The 20,841-nt window shown below is 43.7% G+C and overlaps 2 protein-coding genes across 2 annotated transcripts; both read right to left on the minus strand.

Moving 5' to 3' along the window:
• Positions 1-1,550: 1,550 nt before the first annotated feature.
• bcat2 (branched chain amino-acid transaminase 2, mitochondrial) lies at positions 1,551-11,461 on the minus strand. The gene is made up of 11 exons (XM_030089594.1): positions 11,264-11,461; positions 8,876-8,947; positions 8,310-8,510; positions 8,107-8,217; positions 7,285-7,404; positions 7,033-7,196; positions 5,538-5,680; positions 5,221-5,306; positions 3,094-3,234; positions 2,898-2,972; positions 1,551-2,819 (listed from the first exon to the last, which is right to left on the minus strand). Exons 1-11 carry the CDS (start codon positions 11,279-11,281, stop codon positions 2,778-2,780), a joined length of 1,173 nt encoding a protein of 390 aa, XP_029945454.1. The 5' UTR covers positions 11,282-11,461; the 3' UTR covers positions 1,551-2,777.
• Positions 11,462-11,554: 93 nt separating this feature from the next.
• Positions 11,555-19,259, minus strand: hsd17b14 (hydroxysteroid (17-beta) dehydrogenase 14). Its single transcript, XM_030089616.1, has 9 exons — positions 19,091-19,259; positions 18,986-19,024; positions 18,773-18,870; positions 17,807-17,873; positions 17,642-17,733; positions 17,363-17,467; positions 17,190-17,257; positions 13,905-14,001; positions 11,555-12,897 (listed from the first exon to the last, which is right to left on the minus strand). The coding sequence occupies exons 1-9, from the start codon at positions 19,170-19,172 to the stop codon at positions 12,751-12,753; spliced, it is 795 nt and encodes a 264-aa protein (XP_029945476.1). The 5' UTR covers positions 19,173-19,259; the 3' UTR covers positions 11,555-12,750.
• Positions 19,260-20,841: the final 1,582 nt, after the last annotated feature.

Genomic DNA, 20,841 nt, shown 5'->3' on the forward strand with positions numbered 1-20,841 from the left:
GTCTCACTATAGCGTTGTCACTTTTTTGAAGTCGAAATTGGGAAATTTTTTTTTTTCAGATTTTCACTAATAAATTGTCTTACTATCGCCTTGCCACTTGCTTAAAGTTGAAATAGAGAAAACTTTTTTTTATTTTCACTAAGAAATTATTTCACTAATAAATGGTCTTACCTTATCTCTTTTTAAAAAACGAAATTGAGATTTTTTTTGTTTTACCAATTTTCACTTATAAATGATCTAACTATAACCTTACCACCGTTTAAGTTGAAATTGATAAAAAAAGAATGTTTTTTCACAATTAAATGGGCTTAAAGGAATACTCCGAAGATTTTGGACCCACGCCCTATCCCGATCATTTACAGAGTGAGATAAGCTCATAAATACCTTTTTTGTGTCCATTCGTCCAGTGCCTGGCTAACAGCTGTTAGCATCGTAGTTAGCTTAGCTCAACTACGGCAGGTGAAGAGGAGACAGAGCCAGACTGAGAAAGTGGACAAAATCCTCCTTCCAGTAGTCCAGGGGACGGCGTATTGGAACGTGAAGTAAATCCGAATGGTTATAAAGCATTTTAAAAGATGTGGGGGTTTTTTCAATCCGTTAAAATAATGTCTGGCTCTGTCTCCTCTTCACCTGCCGTAGTTGAGCTAAGCTAACTACGATGCTAACGCCTGTTAGCCAGGCACTGGACGAACTGACACCAAAAAGGTATTTATGAACTTATCTCACTCTGTAAATGATCGGGATAGGGCGTGGGTCCAAAATCTTCGGAGTATTCTTTTAACATAGTTTCAGTAAAATTCATTACAAAAAGATTTTCCACTAACAAATGGTCTTACTATGTTCTTGCCATTTTAAAAGCAAAATTAGAAAAAAAAAATCACTAATAAATGGTCTTACCATAGACTTGCCAATTTTTTTAAAATCAAAACGAATAATTTTTGGGGGATTTTTCACTTATTAAATGCTCTTACTATAGCCTTACCATTGTTGCAGTTGAAATTTATTCAAAAAATAAGTTTTCCCACTAATAAATGATGTTACTATATTCTTGGAGCTGGTCTGGGCCGGATGGACTGATGTGGATCCGGTGTTCCTTCCTCCCGTTGTCCCAGTGCCTGATAAGTTGTCTTTCTGCACAGAGATACTCAGAAGTCCTCGCATGAACATGAACGTGTCTACAGTTTACCAACAACTGAGTGACGATCTTAATGATCCTGTAATGAAACCCAAAGAGTGAAAGATTTCAGAAATGCCTTGAAAAAATTTGCCCCGTAAACCAGCCCCGCCCACTTCTCATGCGTTTGGATTTTGGAGATGGGCTCAACTAAGCCCAACTCCAAATCCAAATGTGGATGAGGAGTGGGTGGGTCTGGTTCACGAGGCTATGAAAAGAGTTAATGGACTTAAAACAATGAGATGATCAGCCGTTCAGTAAGAACCGACAGTCCTGAATGTGTAAATACACCTTTACTACACACATTATTAATGTGACTGGTTTTGCTGAAAAACATTTAAAACAACCGTCTGATTAAAAGAGGAGAGGCTTCAAGTGGACTCAAATCAGGTTTATTGTAAAAATAGAACAGCCGAGTAAAAGTGACAGAACGCTGAGATAAAACTTTCTAATGACACAGCCAGAGAGGAGGGGGAGCCGACAGACGGAGGTCAGGCACTTCGAGAAGAGAGGAACCCGGGCGAGGACAGAGAGCTCACTCTGAAGCAGTGAAAAGACCTCCGGAGGAATTCATGTCCGGGTGGGAATGAGTTAAAACCAGCATAAAAACATTAAAAAGAGAAGAATTAAGCTTGAAAAGACTGAACAAAGTCCAGCTTTATCTGCTAAACCAACCAGAATCTGTTGATGCCAAGTGGCTACTTGCTCGCCCCCTGGTGGCTGCTTGTGGAATAGCTACGAATTTCCATTTATTCAGTTCTTACCCCAAAACACACTGATTATGAAGATATACTGTGAATCTAAATTTAAAATCGATCAAATAAACCTTTGATTTGTAGAGATTTTAGTTGGATTCAACCAAGTAAAAAGTGACGTTATTCTAAAAATGATCGTTCTCTCTCGGGCGGAGTCTTTTCACGGTTTCAGCCCGGCCTCTGTCCTGTCTGGACTCAGTCAGAAACACACTCCCACACCCAACACACTCAGCTAACAGTAACAGCACCGCCCAGTTTCCCACGGGAGAAGCGAGCGGCACAGAGGCTCCGGCGTCCCGCCGTTTGTGCGTGCCCAGGTTCGACCTTTGACCTTTTCTCTTCCTTAAAATCTTTTAAAATCTTTGTGCAGTCGTAACCAAACAGCGAGACAGAAACGTTTATGTGTCTGTCTCTGGAAAGAAGCTCAGTGCAAACTCTGGTGTCAAAGTGACGTGGCCCCACGAAAAAACCAAACACACACACACACCAACACACACACGGTAACAGTTACAGTCCCATCAATATGTACAGAACACAGGGAACAGAGGAAACACGTCGGGGTTGTGGCTAAACTACACCAGCTTGTGCCTGCTTCCACACTTTGTGCTGCTGAACGTGAGGAGGAAGAAGAAGCGGATCGTTAAATCTCGCCGTCCTCGTCCTCTGATCGCCGCTCGGTTTCCTCCAGTCAGAAAGTTAGCCGTTACTACGCCGCTACATTCATAAAGCCGGGAAGCCCATTTCCTGCAGAAGGAAGAAGAAAGAGAGGAGGAGGAGGAGGAGGAGGAGCTGCTGCTGGAATAAGGAGACTGACTCTTGATACCACCGGCGAGTGCAAAGTGTGGGGCTCAGGCGACCAGCGGCGCCCAGTCGCTCTTTTTGCGTCCGTACTGAGGAGGGAAGGAGAGGCGGAGTCAGAATCCGGCCAACGCCGCTCCGGGACGCAGGACCACCCGAGCCGCTCTCACCTGGATGTCAGTCAGCTCTTTATAGAACCTCTTGGCGAGTTCCGGACCGTTCTGCATGGTGGGGATCTGGTACATCTGAGAGGGAGATAAAGGCTGTTTCCTTACAGTTCTCATGGCTGCGTCATGAGACATAAAGGTGTGTGTGTGTGCATAAAGGTGTGTGTGTGTGTGTGTGTGTGTGTGTGTGAGACCCCACCTTTCCTTGGTACTGCAGGCTCCCCACCGGACACACCACGCACGCCGTCCCGGCTCCAAACACCTCGTGAACCCGTCCGGCGTCCAGCGCGGAGAGCAGGTCCGACATGGACAAGGTCCGCTCCGTCACCTTGAACTCACCCTGAACAGAGCGGAGGGTGGAGGAAACGCTGAGCCACTGCTGCTGCTGAACAGCAGGGGGCAGCGCTGAGGCCGGGTAGCCCCGCTCGGCCCTGCTCTACACAAACCGATTCCCTCCCGGTGTATTAAGTGTATTATAATGACACATTTGTCAACAATCACAAAAATGCAGCAGGGCCGAACCGTGCGGAGCAGGGCCAAGCAAGGACGAGAGAAGAGCACCGGGTCGACCAGGTTTCTCACCACACTCTAATATTATGGGAACAATTTCCATTTAATAATACATTTTAAAGTTCTGGATTTTAGGGAGTTAAAATATTAATATTACTGATTTTATTAATCATACATTTGTAATGTTTTTTTATTTTTAAAACATCTAAACTGTAATGTTTTGACATAACCAGTTAATATTATATTATTTCTGACTTTAATAACTGTAAAGTTGATTTTTTTTTCACTTTGAAAAGTTAGAAATTTAATGTTCTTGCAGTAAAAAATGTAATATTTGATTGGTTTTCTCTTTAACAAGTTAAATTTACATTATCAATAGCAATGTAATAATATCAATTAATTAATAATAGTTATCAATTGTAGTGTTTACAACTTTTAAAACAGTGAATTTTGATTCTAACTTCAATAACAACCTACATTTTAAGAGGTTCTGACTTTAATAGTGGATTCTAACGTCGACATAAAATCTAAATGTAATCTTGTCTTTTCCTGACTTTAACAGCGATTCCTTTAAAGGGGCTGTATCATGCAAAATTCACTTTTTGTATGTTTTAACCTTGTTATATAGTTATGTACTCACCTAAAACACCCTCAAAGCGTTTTTTTCCTTCATGCCTGTGTGTTTGAGCTTTCCTGTGTTTCTGCTGCTCAGAGAGGCAGCCCCTCCCGCACCGAGAAAACACTCTGCTTCCCACATTCACGTCACAAGGTGAAGATTAACTCTCTCTGATTACGGAGATAAACTTTAACCATCGTCTGTGAACAACAATCAAGCAGGAGCAAGAGTCTGAAGAGTCTGAAGGGTCTGCGCTTGGTGAGTTTCTAACAGGAAAAGACGTTTTCGCGTGTCTTTGTGTGTAGAGAAGCTAGAGCTAAAGAGCTAAAGCTAGCTAGCGTGTTTGTTTTGAAGCGCTGATTGGCTGAAGTAGCTGTCAGTCAAAGTCCACAGGGGGAGAGGCGGGATTTTCAGTGAAACAGAGCTTTTTCTCTTCCGGGTTTCAGAATTAGCCCCCAAAAATCTTTTATTTCACACAAAATGACTTTTCCTTAGCGCCAAAAATAAACTATTACCATGTTAGAGCCATTTCTAGGGTTTGGACTAGCTAAAGAAGCAGGATACAGCCCCTTTAAATATTCAAAACAGTGATTTTCAGGATAGTAAACCTGCACTAGAAAATACCAGAGGAACTTTTTTTCTTTATGCCTGCCAGCTGCTGCCAACTTCTGTGTGTGTGTGTGTGTGTGTGTGTGTGTGTGTGTGTGTGTGTGTGTGTGTGTGTGTGTGTGTGTGTATACAACTCCTCCACATTCACTGTGAGCTCTGAGCTGAGATCAGCCATGTAAGAGTCTGCAGCTGTGTCTGTTGCCATGGAGACCAGCTGCAACCAGCAGGTGTGTCTGTTGCCATGGAGACCAGCTGCAACCAGCAGACATGACAGTGAATCAGCAGTTTTTCATCCAGTTTGTATGGTTGAAGAAATGTCGTTCCTCGAGAACTGGGTGGTGAAATTGGAAAATCTTTTTTCACTGAGCGTCAGAAGCCTTTCATGGATTTATCCTGAAATTTTTATGTCTGTTGGATCATCCATGCAGCCACAGCGAGTGTAAAAATGTGTGATCTGGCAAACTTTTTCACCCAGAAGCGAGTACTTTTCATTTCTTCTTTTTGTGGACAGTAATCTGTGCGCCTTGCCAGAGGCAGGCACAAAGAACAAAAGCCTTTGAAGTGAGATGAAGTGCAGGGTGAAGGACTCACCCAGCCTCTGGCCAGGTCCAGGAGGGACTGTCTGGTGACTCCGGGGAGAATGAGGCCGTCCAGAGGAGGAGTCACCAACTCTTTCTCTGTACAAACAGCACAGAATCAATAACCCCTGTGTAATAGCATCACCCTCCCCTTCTCCCGAAACATTTATACTGGATTTTCAAAATAAAAACAGTCATTTGCAACTTGTAATAAACAGCAGCTGTTATTCCGCTGGATGACCACTAGAGGTCACTGTTTGACCACAGCAGCACCTCCAGAGAGAAAACGGTCTGCGGCAGAGGTGGTGGGGGCGGGTTGAGGGTTCTGACCTCCCTTCTCGTTGTTCCAGTAGATGAAGAGGTTCATGGTGCCGACCTCGGTGATCTCCTCGTCGGGGCCGTACAGCCACAGGACCTGCTGGCAGCCGCGCTTCACCGCCTCGTTCTGCACGGCGATGGTCGGCCCGTAGTTCCTGGGGGGGGGGGGGGGGGGGTACGACACAAATTCTGCTGGTTTCAAAGAATTTTTACACATTAGAAAACTTCTGAGTTGAGAAATCAATCGAGGGATTTGTATTTCAAAACTCTTTGATATTTGGAAACTTTAAAAAGTACCAGAAAGCAGAAACAAACAGCTCTGAGGTCAGTAATAATTTCAGAATAAAAGACTCACAACTAACTCAGGGATCTCAAGTTAAAGTTACTGCTGAAAAAGGAAAAGAGGTTTATGACTATTCCACAATCATTTCTACATTTAAACTTTCCAATAACTTACTTTCAGTAACACTCCTGTCATTTCTACTCCGACACTTTAATTAGAAAATCTTTTTATGGTTTTCACTTCAATAAGAGCAAATTCTGATGTTCCTGACTTTTAAGGAGTTCTAATTTTATTGTGCTTGACTTGTTTTTGTTTTTCACTTTTAAGAAGTAAAAATTTAAAGTTTTTTTTTTAATTTAAAAATAGTATATTTGAATGTTTTTGACTTAATTTTAATGTTTTTGGGTTTAAAAAGTTTTGACTTGAAAAACTTAATATTTGAATGTTATTTCTATTTAAAAATGTTAACATTATTGTTTTTTTAACTTTTAAATAGTAAATTAGAACGTTGTTGACTGAATTTTAACATTAAAGTTAAATAACCTGTTTTAATTGGAGCAGAATCTCGTGTCTCGTGTGTCATGAAGGCCATTAACCGACTCTGACCGACTCTGTTTTCTTTGGTTGTGTGAAGGTGTGTCAGGTGAGAAACGGTCTGCAGGCGATTACAAAAGAGCCCAACAATAAGTTACTGTCAGCAAATCACAGAAAGCAATGAGTTTTCAAACTTCCTGGAATGAGGAGAACCGTGCATCGATTGTTCTGTGAGCCGTGTTTCCAGGAAACGCCCGAGGAAGAAGCGGCTTGAGGACGCCGACCTGGTTGGGTTCGTTCTCACGTCTGAGGTGTGTCGTCTGAGGTTTGGCCAGTCGGCTGAATCTGGTTTAGGCGGCGTTGCGTAAGAGCTGAGCGGGTGTGTAGTTCAGGGCAGCTGGGACATGTGAGCGCATTCTGTGTCAAACTGAATCTCAAGAGTTTGTCTCACTTGAAATAGTTTTAAATGTCTTTCTGCTGCGTTTTGACATTTCCAGGGTTTATTTGAACGCAGGGTGAGCAGCACTCATGACGAGGCGTTTAAAGACAGAAGAGAATGTGGGAAAACCCAAAGGAGCATCTGTCTAAACCTGATGTGCAAACTGCCAGCAGAACAGTACAGGTCCAGGTATCAGAAAGCAAAGAAATCCCTCCAGCTCCGGCCTGAAGGTCTGGCTCTCTGAGACTCACCCTCCCATCTTGTAGGCGCCAACGCCGCCCTTCCAGGCCCGGACGAAGGAGGGGTCGGCCAGCAGCGACACGGGGTTGAAGGAGCCCGTGGCGAAGTACGGCCCCACCGGGCCCACGATGACGAAGATCATGGCCTTTCCTGAGCGGGACACGCCCAGAGACGGCTGGGCGCCGAGGGCACGTCAGTGATCTGATCGCCGAGTGGGCGGGGCTCGCCGAGTGGGCGGGGCTCGCCGAGTGGGCGGGGCTCACCTCCGTTCCGATGAAGGTGGGTCTGATGTAGAGGCTGGCGTCCTGCGAGTACGGCACCCACTCCTGGTCCACCTCCACCAGCTTCCTGATGCACTCCAGCAGCTCGCTTTTATCAAACAGCTGCTCCGCGGTTCGGGGTTTGGGGGGGGGGGGGGGGGGGTCACACAGTATGACACACTGGTCATGGAGCTGCCGGCTGCTTCAGTTCATGCATTATAATAAACATTTAACCTCTTTTTATGATAGTGACACACCACAGTACTTTCCAAACTGATCAGTCACTCTTGGCTCAACAGGGATTCAAAAAAGTCACAAGTAAAACTGGGAAGAGTTGCTAAAACCACAAGAAATGGTGGGGGGAAATTACAGAACGGAATTTCGAGAATTTCTTAAGAAAATAAAAAAATAAACATGGCTGGACAAAGCAAACTGCTTTACCAAACTGCTTAACAAGAGGTAAAAATGTTTAAACTGCAAAAATTTCAAAATTATTGGCAAAAAAAAAAACCTTTCAAATGAGAGCAAAACTGTTAAAATCAGGTAACAAAAAGGTTAAATCCAGCAAAATGTTCACTATTGTGAACTGTAGTTCATGAAAGGATCATAACAAGATAGAGTTTGTGTTTGTGCATCAAAACTATATATAGGAAACTTCCTGAGCTGCTTTCTCCTCATTTTAAAGGTTAAAGGTGTTTTGCGGCTCCAGACCAGCTCGACTTGGTGGAAAGTCAGAAAATGGCTCTTTTGGTCATAAAGGCTGCAGAACCCTGAACTGAAGCGTCTCCTGCTGATGCGAACAGCGGCGCGGCGGGCGGAACTCACCGGCAGGCAGCTGCGCTCGGCGCTGCGGTGCATCCTCTCCATGTTCAGCATGGGCCTGAACAGCCGGATGTGGTTGTCGACGCCCCGGAACGCCTTCATGCCCTCAAACAGCTGCGGAGAGGAAGAGACGGAGCTCAGGCGCCGTTCCTGAGAGCGACGGGCGGAGGCTCAGCCCCGCCCCCGCCCCCGCCCCGCCCCCTCACCTCCACCGAGTAGTGCAGGGCGGAGGCGGCCGGGTGCAGCGACAGGTTCTGGAAGGGTTTGATCTGCGGAGCCTCCCAGCCGTCCTGCTCCGACCAGCTGATGGTCAACATGTGGTCGGAGAACTGCTTCCCGAACACCAGGCTGCTGGGGTCGGGTCTGGGCCGACCCGCCAGGTTCCGCTCGATCACCAGGTCAGAGGCCTGCAGATAGAGAGAGAGAGAGAGAGAGAGAGAGAGAGAGAGAGAGAGAGAGAGAGAGAGAGAGAGAGAGAGAGAGAGAGAGAGAGAGAGAGGCAGAGCGCGCAGCAGGTACAGCAACGGTTTTCACATCATGGTTACTGATCGATCATGCAGCACCAGGACAATCAGGTCCTCACAGGTCAGAGGTCACAAACAATTAGGCTGAATTAAATAATCACAAGAGGCAGAGAGCGAGAGGGAGGGAGGGAGGGAGGGAGGGGGAGGAATACACTTTAGCACAGCTTCACTTCTTAACAGTCACTTCCTGGCGAGGTTCCAGAACAGAAGGCCTCAGATCGCAGTCTGGAAATGTTTCCCTGGTTTACCTTGAAGTTGCTGGCGAGCCGCAGAGAGCCCAGGGACAAGGGGAGGGTCTGAAGAAGCCGTCCATGGAGTGCCTGGAAAGCCCCAGTCCACACGATTAGTTAAAGAGCATTTTCCTCTTCTAACATCCGGATTAGAGCATCCTCCTCCTCCTAACTGTAACTTCCACTGACTAACAGAAACTTCACTGAATGAGCTCAAAGTAGGAAGTAAATAAAATGTAGCTGCTTGATTTGAAAAGTATCAGTCAGTGATAACTTCAATAAACGGCGGAATCAGACTGAGGCGGGCGTGCTCGGAGTGGACCGGTGAATATTAACTGCCCCTGGTCTCACTTTACCGCCGCTCGCCGCCGTGGCAGCTTATCAAGCGCCGTGATGGAAACTCAGGGTCACCGAGTGTGACATTGTGTGTGTGGGTGTGTGTGAGTCTTCACCAATCACTTCTGCCTGTGTGGCGACGCATGCAAGCAGCTGGAAATAGACTGTGTGTGTGTGTGTGTGTGTGTGTGTGTGTGTGTGTGTGTGGGAAGGAATGCAAGGTGAGAGAGGCGGGAGAGCACGGTCTTAACGTGAGGACGGCCGGGTACAAAACATGAAGAACAAAGGAGCAGAACGAGAGAACAAAGTGTGTGAAACGCAGCCAACACTGTGTGTCGACTCCACTTATCTCTTAAACAATAAAATCTTAAATCTGTGTAGATTTTATTATTCAACCCCAGTAATACATTAATATGCATAAGAATCAGCAACAGACTCCGGCTGGACTCTTGATTGTTATCCAGAAAAGTTCAAAGTTCTAGTTTTGTTAGTCTTGGTGTCTTATTTCTTGCATGTCTCCAGGCTTTTCTCTTTGTTCCAGAACTCTCCGAGTCCCTGATGAGCTGCTGTCTGTCTGTAATTAACTCAACTTCAAGTCCCATATTAAGCCAAATAATCAAAGTTTTACTTTGGATCCTGGCTTTTCAGAGTGTGACTGCACTTCCTGACAAAAACATTTAAAGCCAAAAGGATGAAATGTAAGACAAAGACATAAAACGACTTGAGACGGCTCCGACGGGGAAAACCAGCCGCCGCATGCCTGAAGGAGCGATCCAGCAGAAACAGCAGCAGTTCCTGGACTGAAGCAGAGAAAACCTCCAAACATCGACTGCCGTAAACTAATATCTGTCTTTTAACTTCCACTGTAGTTCAGACTGGCGTGCACATGCTCGTGGAACAGGCTGAGCTCCGGTGGGAATGAGCGCTCTCCCTGATACGGAGCTGCCGTGCTGCCATTGAGCCAAGCCGCCTGCATCCCGGCTGTCAAACCGTCATCAGCCGCTCAATCCAACCAGACAGGCCTGAAGCCACCGAAAGAAAGACTCAAAAACAAAACCTGATGAATGATTCAGGAGTTCGGCTGCAGTGTCTCTGCAGAGGGAGTCCCTCCACCCCCTCCACTCCTCCACTCTCATGGATGATGCAAGTTTGGGTTTGATTTCAAGTATTTGCAATCAAATGAAAATTACTATCAGCTCTTTGTGAGTATCAATCAGAGCATCAGCACTGTCAGCCGATTAGTTTTTACATCAAAACATGGTGAGAATGAATGAATGGATGAATGAATGAATGACTACAACAAAATTTGAAAACAAACGTTTGAAAGGAGAAAGAAATACATCCCTCTCCCTTTTTGCATTCATCAGCGACTATCTACCTCTAATCGGATCAATAGATAGATTGATAGATGGATCGATTATTTGCGCAGTGCAATCGGTAGATGTGCCAAGGAAGCCTATTGGCTGGAAGTTATTTCTGGACCTTCTACAGAAAAACAACATAGACTGAAGATATTATGTAATATTTTACAGTGAAGGCTCACGCCGAATTCCACTGACAAATCCGACCATTTGCAGAGTACCGGAGTACGTGGCATCCAACAAAAGCACACACGATCATCCCAGTAGGACAAACCAAGTGTTTTACGTCTTAAAACTACGTTAATGCGTGTTTGATAACCACCGTTCACAGAAATAAGTTGGACCGAGAGAGATGGTAAGCACAACGTGTAAAACTGCATTTTTAAAAGTCCCGACTTTGATTTTTTTTGCACTTGATATTACGCCGAATGGTTAAGATTATCTTTCAGATTCACAGGAACGTTTTAGTTGAGTTTTCGGGGGAGTGGAATTCCTCTGGGAGGATGAAGAAAATAAAATGTGCGTGTTTGTGAATGGAGTCCGGTTGTTGTCCTCGCGCCGCATCGTTTCCAGCCTGGGGGCGAAGAGTCTCCTTTAAAGAGCTCCTTATCTCCTCCGGGCTCATTATCGATACGCTTATCAGTCGCTCGGGTGAATCATTCACCCACAAATGTCAATAAAACTGATAAGAAACAGATAATGGACTCACCGTCCGGAGCGCTGCCATCTCCGCTGAGATTAAAACAATATCAAGCCCGTGTGGAAACAAGCAGTCAAAGTCAAGAGTTCCGCCTTTGAAACGGGACACTGCTGGGTCGAAACCACGCAGAGCAAACAGGCGAAAAAACACCGCCGGCAGACAATAAACACCCTGCAGGGTTATTTCACAACCACCTGCTGCAGCGCGCTCGCTATTAGTTTTAAAATTGTAAACTCGGTGATGCTGATATTCTTTATCAAATTGTTTGTAGAGACACAACAGTATTGATTCACACAGAAAGGAACAAAAAAATGATTTATTTAAGTCAATCTGTTGGTACAGTGTCAGTTTGTATTTATTTACGTTTATTTGAAGGCGGGACGAAATCCCCGCATCTGATTGGCTGAAAAGAAGAATGGGAGACGCTGATTGGTCGAGGAGAGGGGCGTGATGCAGAGCTGGTTAGACAACAATCACTGATACCAAAAATATATGGGATGATCTTTTAAAATCCGTTAACCAAACTAGACAGGTTACTCTTGAAAGTTAAGCATGATTCGAAATGTTTCAGACTAAATTAAAGCTCAGGTGTATTTTAATGAAAAGAGAGCAGTGAATAGTTTCTTTTGCCTTTTTTGTGTCATTTTTGTCTGTAACTGTAGATAACTATACTGTGCGTCTCTATGATCGACTTTCACATTGTGAGTTTTTTCTTGCTATAAGGTAGTTTAATGTATAATCCAAATCGAAAGTTATTTTTCACAGACCAGGTAAACAAACAAATACCACATTGATCTGTGAAAAAGAACTTTCAATTTGGATTCTAACTTTGAAGACCAAATGAACATTTTTGGACTAGTTTAATGTATGTTTGCTCTATGTTGATTTAATGTTGATTTAATGTGCAGAAATCTTGCTGTAGTGTTATGTTCTGGGAATTTTCTACCACTTCATTGCAGTGTTAGCATCTCCTTGTCATCACTCTTGTTGTTTTGCATGTTTTAATCACCTGATTAAATTATGTGCTCAGAGAACAAAATACTCTAAACTTCAACAATGTTAGCAAACGGACATATGTATGTATGTAGTGACCAGCATGCGCAGAGCAGCTGTGGCGAGCATTTCCAGGAGCAGCGTTTCAGAAAAGTTGCGTTTTATGACGTTTACACAGAAACGCAGTCGCAACCTTTTCAAAACGTTGCCTTTTCAGTAGCGTCAAGTTCTTCTGTTGTGGATTAGGAACCCCTAACCCTAACCCAAAACACAGTGAAAGTTTGGTGTTTTCACTTGAAAACATCGTCGTGTAAACAGGACCTGATTGTCACTTTGAATGTTCTTCAGGGTATTTTAACACCTTTTAGACCCCTGTGGGATTTAGAACTGGATATGTAAGTGGTGAACTCTATTTAGTGATTCAGACTAATTCTTTGAGGCTCATGTGAAAATTAGTGAATGAAATGAGGAAGAGGAAGAGGAGCAAGAGGAGGATGAGGAGTTCAGGATGGGATCTGATTCTTGAAGCCGTAGTCCAGCTCGGCTCCTCCGCTGAGCAGCAGGTCGACGCCGGTGCAGAACGTGGCGTCAGCAGCCAGATACAGAGCAGCCAGTCCGCACTCGGCCTCCGTCCCCATCCGACCCATCAGCTGTTTCAACACAACAACAACAACAGGCGGTCATGGAAAACATCCACAGCGATCGTCTCCGTCCTGCTGCTGCAGCCGATCCACTCTGAAATGTTTCCAAACTCCAACAAGAACTCCAAAACTCCTCTATAAATTCTGAATTTCAGCATCTCTTTCACGTGATTTTGTATTTTCATGTCATTCTGAAGGACTCTTTTCACTTCCTGTTAAAAACAAAGTATATTAGGTAAATTCTGGTTTCTTGTTAATTTTATGGAGAATTTCTATATTTTTAATCATTCTATGTTCTCAGGCTGCAGTCACTGTTATTTACAAAAGCATAATTCACAATAAATCCAGGAAATATTGAGACTTGATCGAACTACAGAGAGTATTCAAGTCAAAGCAGAAGCTCTAAAGAGGCTGCAGTGTTACCCAGAGATGCTTTTAAGAATCCTCCTCATATCTTTTGTTAAATTGGATTCAACAAAGCAAATAAAACACTCAGATCACTGTCATGATTTAGTTCAACAAACTAGCAATACTGAGAATTTGAAATACTATTTATCTCTGTTAGGTCTGGATTTAAATTAATGCATTGTAAAATTTCACATAAATATCTAAATATGTTTACCAAAGTGTATTTCTCACATACTATTATTAATTGAACATTTATATTTCAAATAAATGTAAAAATAAAACAATGCAGTTCAATATGGGAGAAAGTAATAAAGCCACAGATAGCTTTTTGATTTAAAACAGAAATATAGAGGATTTTAGTTAAACAATAATGGATTTTAATTGGAATGCAGCTGTCACGGCGCCACCTACAGCTAAGAAATATATATTTTAATCATGGATTTGACCCGTTGCCCAAACACTGAAATTTTCTGGATGAAAAATGTGAAAACAAAGCCTTTTCACTGGAAACGCTGCCGTGTAAGCAGGGTGTGACCTCTGACCTCTGACCCCCAGGGGAATCCTGGCTGCAGCAGGAAGGAAAGCGATCCGGGACGCTTTGAGCTCACCTGAGCGTTTTCCCCCGTTTCTATGGCTCGAGCGGCGTCTGGCGTTCGGCCGGCCAGCTCCTCCCACAGCGGCGTCAGAACGTTTCCCGGAGAGATGCTGCAACAGGGAACAGGAAGCATGAAGCAGGAAACAAGGGAACAGGAAACAGGGAACAGGGAACAATAAACAAGAAACAGGGAACAGGAAACAGGGAACAGAAAACATGAAACAAGAAACAGGGAACAGGAAACAGGAAACAGAACAGGGAAGGGGGAACAGGGAACAATAAACAAGAAACAGGGAACAGGAAACAAGAAACAGGGAACACAGAATAGGGAACAGTAAACAAGAAACAGGGAACAGGAAACAGAACAGGGAACGGGGAACGGGGAACAGCAAACGAGAAATAGGGAACAGGAAACAGGGAACAGCAAACAAGAAACAGGGAACAGGAAACAGAGAACACTCAACAGGGAACATTTAACAAACAAGAAACAAGAAACAGGAAATAGCAAACAAGAAACAAGAACCAGGGAACAGGACACAAGAAACAGGAAACAGAACTGGGAACAAGAAACAAGAAACAGGGAACAGGAAAGAGAACAGGGAACAGTAAACAAGAAAAAAGAAATGGGGAACAGGAAACAGGGAACAGCAAACAAGAAACAGGGAACAGGAAACAGGAAACAAGAAACATAAAAACGGAACAAGGAACAGGAAACAGAACAGGGAAGGGGGAACGGGGAACAAGAAACAAAAAACAGGGAACGGGAAACAGGGAACAGCAAACAAGAAACAGGGAACAGGAAACAAGAAACAAGAAACAGGGAACAGGAAACAGAACAGGGAGCGGGGAACAAGGAACAGAAAACAAGAAACAGGGAACAGCAAACAAGAAACAGGGAACAGGAAACAGAACAGGGAACAGGAAACAAGAAACAGGGAACAGGAAACAGAGAACAGGAAACAAGAAACAGGGAACAGGAAACAAGAAACAAGAAACAGGAAACAAGGAACCGGAAACAGAACAGGGAAGGGGGAACAGGGAACAAGAAACAAGAAACAGGGAACAGGAAACAGGAAACAGGGATCAGCAAACAAGAAACAAGGAACAGGAAACAGAGACTAGGGAACAGCAAACAAGAAACAAGAAACAGGGAACAGGAAGCATGAAGCAGGAAACAAGGGAACAGGGAACAATAAACAAGAAACAGGGAACAGGAAACAGGGAACAGCAAACACGAAACAAGAAACAGGGAACAGGAAACAGAACAGGTAACGCTGAACAGGGAACAATAAACAAGAAACAGGGAACAGGAAACAAGAAACAGGGAACACAGAATAGGGAACAGGAAACAAGAAACAGGGAACAGGAAACAGAACAGGGAACGGGGAACAGGGAACAGGAAACGGGGAACAGCAAACGAGAAATAGGGAACAGGAAACAGGGAACAGCAAACAAGAAACAGGGAAAAGGAAACAGAACACTCAACAGGGAACATTTAACAAACAATAAACAAGAAACAGGGAATAGCAAACAAGAAACAAGAAACAGGGAACAGGAAACAAGAAACAGGAAACAGAACGGGTAACAAGAAACAAGAAACAGGGAACAGGAAACAAGACACAGGGAACAGGAAAGAGAACAGGGAACAGTAAACAAGAAAAAAGAAACGGGAACAGGAAACAGGGAACAGCAAACAAGAAACAGGGAACAGGAAACAGGAAACAAGAAACATAAAAACAGGGAACAAGGAACAGGAAACAGAACAGGGAAGGGGGAACGGGGAACAAGAAACAAAAAACAGGGAAGAGGAAACAGGGAACAGCAAACAAGAAACAGGGAACAGGAAACAGAGACTAGGGAACAGCAAACAAGAAACAGGGAACAGGAAACAGGAAACAGAGACTAGGGAACAGGAAACAAGAAACAGGGAACAGCAAACAAGAAACAAGAAACAGGGAACAGGAAACAGAGAACAGGAAACAAGAAACAGGGAACAGGAAACAAGAAACAGGGAACAAGGAACCGCAAACAGAACAGGGAAGGGGGAACAGGGAACAAGAAACAAGAAACAGGGAACAGGAAACAGGGATCAGCAAACAAGAAACAAGGAACAGGAAACAGGAAACTGAGACTAGGGAACAGCAAACAAGAAACAAGAAACAGGGAACAGGAAACAAGAAACAGGGAACACAGAATAGGGAACAGGAAACAAGAAACAAGAAACAGGGAACAGGAAACAGAACAGGGAACGGGTAACAAGGAACAGCAAACAAGAAACAAGAAACAGGGAACAGAGAACAGGGAACAGGAAACAAGAAACAGGGAACAGGAAACAGAGAATAGGGAACAGGTGCAAAGAAGACTGATTCTAAATCCTGACAGTTCTTCAACTGTCCAGCAATCATAAAAAACACACATTTCAGACTGAATATAAACCCTAAAGCGCTTCAGGTTCACCTGATGAAGCTCTGTTCAAAGTTTCTGGAATTAAATCAAAACAAGCAGTGAAGCAGCTTTTTCTCTTTTAATGGAATTTAATATTCACCAGGAATAAAGCAGCTACACATCTTCACCTGGATTAGCCTCCTTTGACACATTTATTTATTTTATTTGTTTATTTGAATGGGACAGTGCACATTAATGAACTTGAACACATAAAATACTATTTCTTTTAAACCATTTTTATTTTAGTCATATTCATATATTGATCTTTTGTGACATGGCTTTGCTCTTTCGTGTTTTACCTTGTGAAGTACTTTGTGTACTTTAAATAAAGGTATTAAAAATAGATCTCAGTAGTTTATAAAATGTATCTCAAATAGAAAAATCCTGCAAATTATTTTGTGCCATTTTTGCTAATATTGAGCTAAAAAAGTTATTTGATTTAAATTAATCAAATTTTAATGTTTATAACCATATACATTTATTGCGCAGATGGAAATTTACATCTTCAAACACTGAGAACAATTAAAGATTTTAAACAAGCTTCCAGCGGAAACACGTCGTTTCAGCATTTTTCCTTTCAGAAGCATTTCGTGTTTGCATGCCAGCACCTTGGAAACGTGTCTGTTTCCATGGAAACGGCAGAAACTCTGTTGTTTTTGTAATGAAACCACAGCATCAGAGTCAGAGTGATTTCAAAATAAATGCCGTCTGGCGAATGGGATTAAAAAATCATGACATGACGACCTGCATCTGGAGGCAATTGAAAATGTAAGGAACTCTAAAATAATCTGGATTATGAAGGAGCAGCTTATTAGACGCGTGCACACGCACACGCACACGCACACACACACACCTGTTGACTCTCACGTGGTAGCGGCTCTCGTCCACAGCCATGGCCTTTGTCATGGAGGTTATCGCCCCCTGGTGGAGAGAACAGCTCATGACAGGAGACACACACTCCTCCAGTCTGCCCTCCTCCTGCCCTCCCAGGAGCGAGGAGGTGTGTGTGGCCGGATCTAAACCCACCTTGGTGGCCACGTACGGCGCGGCGTCCTTCTGCCCGATGACGCCGACCAGGCTGGAGACGTTGATGATGTTTCCCCGCTGCCGCCGCAGGTGTGGCAACGCCAACTGGAGAGAGAGAGAGAGAGAGAGAGGGAGAGAGAGAGAGAGAGAGAGAGAGAGAGAGAGAGAGAGAGGCTGAGACTGGAGAACGTGATGGAGAGACTCCATCTAGAACCGAACAGAGGGGAGGAGAACCGCACCAATCTGACACCCGATCCTGATCCGAGAGCGGAACGATACCTTGGAGGCCAGGAAGTAGCTGACCAGGTTGAGATCCAGGAGGTCCCTGAACTCCTGCGCCGTGGTCTGGTCCGTGGGTTTGTGCGGAGGATCTGAGGACAGACGGCCGCCGGCGTCTCAAACATCCCGCAGATCAAACCGGCCTTTACTGTGGAGGGAACTCACGCCAGCCCGCGTTGTTGACCAGGCAGTCGATGTGTCCGTGGAGCTGCACGGCGGTGGCCACCAGCCTCTGGGGACGGAGAGCAGCGCTTTCACCTCTGACCTTTCACCTCTCGGGCTCCTGTCCTGGAGAACCGGCTCGGTTCGGGACCCTGTGGACCCTTCTCTAGAGAAGCTGCTGGGAAAACTTAGATCAGTGGTGTCAAAACATTTCAGACCTGTTTGGTCTGGAGGACGGCAGCAATAAAACAGATGAATCAACATTTAAACTTTCCTCTGCAGACGACACGTGATCCGCTACTCTGGAGGATTTTCATTTAAAATAAAGAAATCTGTGTTTTCTTTGATATTTTTTTGTTTCCATTTTCTTTGTGGTTTGGCCAGATTAGAGCTTTCTGTTGGCCATTTTTGGCCCATGGGCCTTATGTTTGACACCTCTGCTGTGAATGGTAAATGAATGGTACACTGGATGCAAACCAAAACAAAGGTTCATTTCAAAAGACCAGGGAGGTATTTTGTTATTTACCTGACAGGACTGGTACACTGGATGGTTTAAATAAATGTCACTTTAAATTAACACTTCAGTTATAATTGATTTTTTTATTATTATTACTATTTGCTGAAATACATAATGAACTTGTGTTTGAGGTTTTTTTTCTTCATTTTTTGGGATTATGAAGCTTTTTATGACCCTGGTTGAATTTTTTTCCAAGAAAACTGGCATAAAAATAACCCTCTGACTAAAACCATCACACACTTGCATTCAGACCATCACACTGCATGCAGGTGTTTCAAACCTTTATTCACAAAGAGTCAATTTGACTAAATGATACAATTCAATTATGTTTCTCCTCTAAAATTATTATTATATTAAAAATTATTGTGGTTTTTAGGGATTTAAAACCTGCAATATTCACTAATTTAGAGCCTGAATGAGTGAATTGTGTGGCTGATGCTCAGTGCCTTGACCTTGATGTCTTCCTCCTTGGAAACGTCGCAGCAGATGAATTTACAGGATCCTGGTCCTGACTGGTTCAGCTCCGCCTCCAGAGCTTCACCTGCAGCTGCTGCAACACACAGGTTCACATATTCAGAATCCAAACACACGCAAAATGCATTTGTGAAACTTTTTCTTTCCAGATAAAGGAGCATTTAGAGGGAATTACTACAACTTTTACTGACCTCCTCTGGCACAAAACACCACTTTGGCCCCATTTTGCACTGAAACGAGGCAGAGCGTTCAGAGAGCAGTCAGACTGCAGAGGCTCTGCATGACGAGCAGCTCACCAAAAACCCTCACGATGCCTCTGCCGATGCCTTTCGAGCCTCCGGTCACTAAAACCACCTTGCTGAGGTACCGCAGGGACATTTCGATCCGAGCAGCAGCAGGAAAACAGCCTGTTTACTCTCTTCTCTTCACTTTCCCTCACAAACAAACAACCGGGGGCAGGGTTGCCAAGTCCGACGGTTTCAAGCCAAGAATAGAAACCTGTTTGTCATGTTTTCATGTCGTCTTTTTGTTTCATTTCTACCACAAAAAAGGAAAGTGTTACATTACAAAAGTAATTCCATCTTTGACCCTCAAACTGAGTTTGGTGAAAAATGCCAGTGATTTGTCTCCAATTTTCTAATTTCTGTATTTATTCTGTATATTATTTGCTTGTATTTGTGTCATTTTGAAACTTTAAATGTATCTAAATATTTTACTGTTGATTAACATCATTTCCAAACGATGAGAGGAGACAGAATTTTCTTTTTTTTTTTCTTTTTTTTTTTTTTTGTTACAAATATCACGTTCCCTTGGAACATTTTGCAAAAAAAAAAAAAAAAAAACTGTCCAAAGTTCTGAAAAACAGACCACTGTTTAACCCCCCCCCCCCCCATCCTGTCCAACAAGCTCCAAATAAACCGAAATGAGCGGGAAACCGTCCGACCTGGCAACCCAGAGCGCCTCTCCGCGGTGCGTTTGAAGAAGATCAAAGTTCACCTGCAGTTTGCTCTGCTGCCTTCACGTGCTGTCCCGGCAATGGGAAATTAGAACACTTACACAAAAACGCCTTCCAAAGTATTTTTTTGAACAGAATTAAAGTTTTATGACATTTGACAACTGAATTTACTGAGTATAACGGGTGGTACTCATCGGTATCTCCAGTAATTTTGAAACAATCATTGATGAGATAAGTAAACTGATTCAGCAATTGTTTTCTTCCCACATCATACTGTATGAGGGGTGGCTGTGCAGCAGTGGGGAGAACTGGTGTCAATGTTGCAGGTTCAATCTCCCCTCTCTCCCTGTCTATATGTTGACGGGTCAGTGAGCAAAAACACCAAACCCCAAGTTTACTTGCAAATAAAGCACAAAACAAGTTAAATATTTTTCCCATTATATAATCAGACACCAGCAATCAGCACTGTTTCAACTTCAGAGATTTTTTTTTTCCATGTGGAGACATTTGTAAGACAGAACAGACTACATTTGTGTAACTTTGGTCAACTTTAAAGCTAGCTAAATAGCAAAGTTAATTTTTTTGGATGCCCCGTGAGCACGTATCTGCAGCTCTGCAGCTCTGAGAGGCAGTGGCTCAGTTATCAGGGTGCTTATTGCAGGGTCAATTCCCCAGCTTCCCCTGTCCACATGGGGAAGTGTCCTTGAGCAAGAAAATTAACCCCAAACTGCTCCTGGATGGCAGCAACAAGTTGGCTTTTTATAAGAGTTTCACTGGGATTACAGAGTATTTCTGTTCTATTACATTGCATGTTTATCGAGTCTGCTGATGAAGTGCTTTCAGTCACTCTGATAAGGACTTTATTTTATTTCATTTAGTGTTGGTTGTTAACTGTTTTTAACTGTTTTCTAATCATTTCCACCAACAGCAAAGAAAAAAAGGGGGGGGGGGGGGGGTATTCCTACAAATTTCCTCTGAGTAGTTTATCAATCTAAAGTTTGAAAAAGCTGTCATCGACTTGGAATTGTGCAGGCGTCTCTTCTGGGAATTGCTGTTTGATTCGACACAAACAGGAGCAGGCACGCTGAGATC

Source organism: Salarias fasciatus, chromosome 4, assembly GCF_902148845.1.
Source record: "Salarias fasciatus chromosome 4, fSalaFa1.1, whole genome shotgun sequence".
NCBI classification, from domain to species: Eukaryota; Metazoa; Chordata; class Actinopteri; order Blenniiformes; family Blenniidae; genus Salarias; species Salarias fasciatus.